The sequence below is a fragment of the Guillardia theta genome (genome assembly GCF_000315625.1).
Source record: "Guillardia theta CCMP2712 unplaced genomic scaffold GUITHscaffold_45, whole genome shotgun sequence".
Classification (NCBI taxonomy): domain Eukaryota; class Cryptophyceae; order Pyrenomonadales; family Geminigeraceae; genus Guillardia; species Guillardia theta.
Genome location: NW_005434629.1, coordinates 532893 through 534811, shown reverse-complemented (window position 1 = coordinate 534811; position 1919 = coordinate 532893). Strand labels below are relative to the sequence as shown.

Here is a 1919-nt window from a genome sequence, read left to right as displayed (position 1 = left end):
CCTCCCCCTCCTCCGTCTCCACCCCCACCTCCTCCCCCGGCTCCACCGGCTGAACCTCCTGCCGACGCCAATCTGATCAAAGATGGGAAGAGTCTGATCAACTCTTACTGCGCGAAGGTGAGGATGCACTTGCTCCTGCTCCTGCTCCTCCTGCTCCTCCTCCTCCTCCTCCTCCTCCTCCTCCTGATCATCATCTTCTCCTCCTCCTCCTCCTTCTTCTTCTTCTTCTTCCTCTTCTTCCTCTCTCTCCTCCTCCTCCTCCTCCTGCGCTTCCTTCCTTCCTTCCTTCCTTCCTCCTCTTAGTGCTGCCGCTGCTACTCTTCCTCCCCCTTCCCGTTCCTCTCCCTCTCTCTCACCCTCATACGGTAAACTTTTTTCTGTGCAGTGGCGAGACGAGAAAACTTTCAGCGCAACGGACAAGCAAGTGAAGTATATGATCCAATGCATGCAGCAGGTGACCAGCAACTTATTTCCTCTCCCTGCCTTGTTTCCTCTCCTCTCCTCTCCTCTCCTCCCCCCTCCGCTCCTCTTCTCTCTTCTCCTCTCCTCTTCCTCCCTCCCTCCCGTCCTTCCCTACTGTCTTGTCTCTTCCTTCCTCTCTCTGACGTATCTGCTCCACCAGGACTGCGTGCAGAGTTTAGAAGGAGGAGACCCCAACAGCCCGACACTCTTTGGCTGCAGATTCCTCGATGTCGATGGTTTCTGGTATTGCAACTCCCACCTCTTCCTCCTCCCCTTTCCCTGCCCTCCGGCTCCTCCTTCCCTTCCCTGGCTCTGCCCCTCCTTTTCGTTCCCCCAATCCCTCCCTCCCCGTGGCTCCTCCTCAATCCCTTCCTCTTGTCCCCCTCCTCTCTTGCTCCCCTCCCCAACCTACTTGCGGTCCGTCCCTCTCCTCGCTCCTCCTCCTTCTCTCCTGCTCACCTTCCCCTCTAGCTATGCCTACGGATCCGCTCAGATGTGGTGCCGCGACAATCCCACGAGCAGCTACTGCAGCGATGGAGGAGAAAACTTCGCCATCCCCCCGCTAGGTCCTTTCCCTACCGTGAAGCTCCTCCTCACCCCCTGCAGGCTCCGCTTCGGTCGCTCACTGGCTGCCTAAGAAGGTGAGGAGGAGAGGAGGAGGAGGAGGAGGAGGAGGAGGAGGAGGAGGAGGACTGAAGATTGTTGTCAGAATATTCCGATTTACGATGGAGAGGCGATAAGTGGAGCAGCACCTTATGGGTGTGCCTGCATGCCTAATTGCAGCTGCACGAAGAAATCATGCAGGTAACCTCCTCTACTTCTCCTCCTCCTCCTCTCCTCCTTCTCATCCTCTTTCAGATGTGTCAACGCCCAGCAAATCTCCGTGGGATCATCCGAGGAGGCTGCCAAGTTCCCGTCCAAGGTTGTTCACCACCTCCTCTACCTCCCCCCCTCCCTACCTCCCTCCCCTTCCTTCTCCTCTCACCTTCTCCTTCAGGTCATCCAGGATGACATGAAGGCTGGCGAGTGCGACTGCAAGTGCGCGGGACAAGACGCGTGAAGATTTACTTGCGCAAGAATAAAGCAAGAGAGCTTAAAGCAGAAGAGAAGGCTGGTGTGAGGAACACTGAAGGGAGGGGGAAGGAGCTGACTGAAGGAGAAGCAGCAGGAAAGGAAGTAGGAGGTGACAACAAAGTGAAGAGGGGAGGAGGGAGAGGAGAAGCAAGATGAGAATTTAGATCTCATTTCCCAATGCAGAAATCCACGAAAAGCTTGTCTGTAAGTTCATGTTAGAGCCAATCCCTCCCTCCCTCCTTCCTTAGTTGTGACCTCCCACTTCCTTTCCTGCTGCTTCTCCTTCAGTCAGCTCCTTCCGCCTCCCTTCAGTGTTCCTCACACCAGCCTTCTCTTCTGCTTTAAGCTCTCTTGCTTTATTCTTGAAGTGAACGTGACTCAGC

General features: G+C 55.7%; 1 protein-coding gene across 1 annotated transcript in view; it reads left to right on the top strand.

The window, feature by feature from the left end:
* GUITHDRAFT_163823 (hypothetical protein) overlaps nucleotides 1-1557 on the top strand; it is a gene marked incomplete at its 5' end in the record, with an annotated part of 3784 nt that extends 2227 nt beyond the window's left edge. The window contains 8 exons of the mRNA XM_005830600.1: nucleotides 83-117; nucleotides 386-454; nucleotides 623-705; nucleotides 934-1028; nucleotides 1069-1103; nucleotides 1172-1266; nucleotides 1321-1384; nucleotides 1460-1557. Coding sequence (XP_005830657.1) covers nucleotides 83-117; nucleotides 386-454; nucleotides 623-705; nucleotides 934-1028; nucleotides 1069-1103; nucleotides 1172-1266; nucleotides 1321-1384; nucleotides 1460-1522 — 539 coding nt within the window. The 3' untranslated portion in view covers nucleotides 1523-1557. The remainder of the gene's footprint in view (nucleotides 1-82; nucleotides 118-385; nucleotides 455-622; nucleotides 706-933; nucleotides 1029-1068; nucleotides 1104-1171; nucleotides 1267-1320; nucleotides 1385-1459) is intronic.
* Nucleotides 1558-1919: the final 362 nt, after the last annotated feature.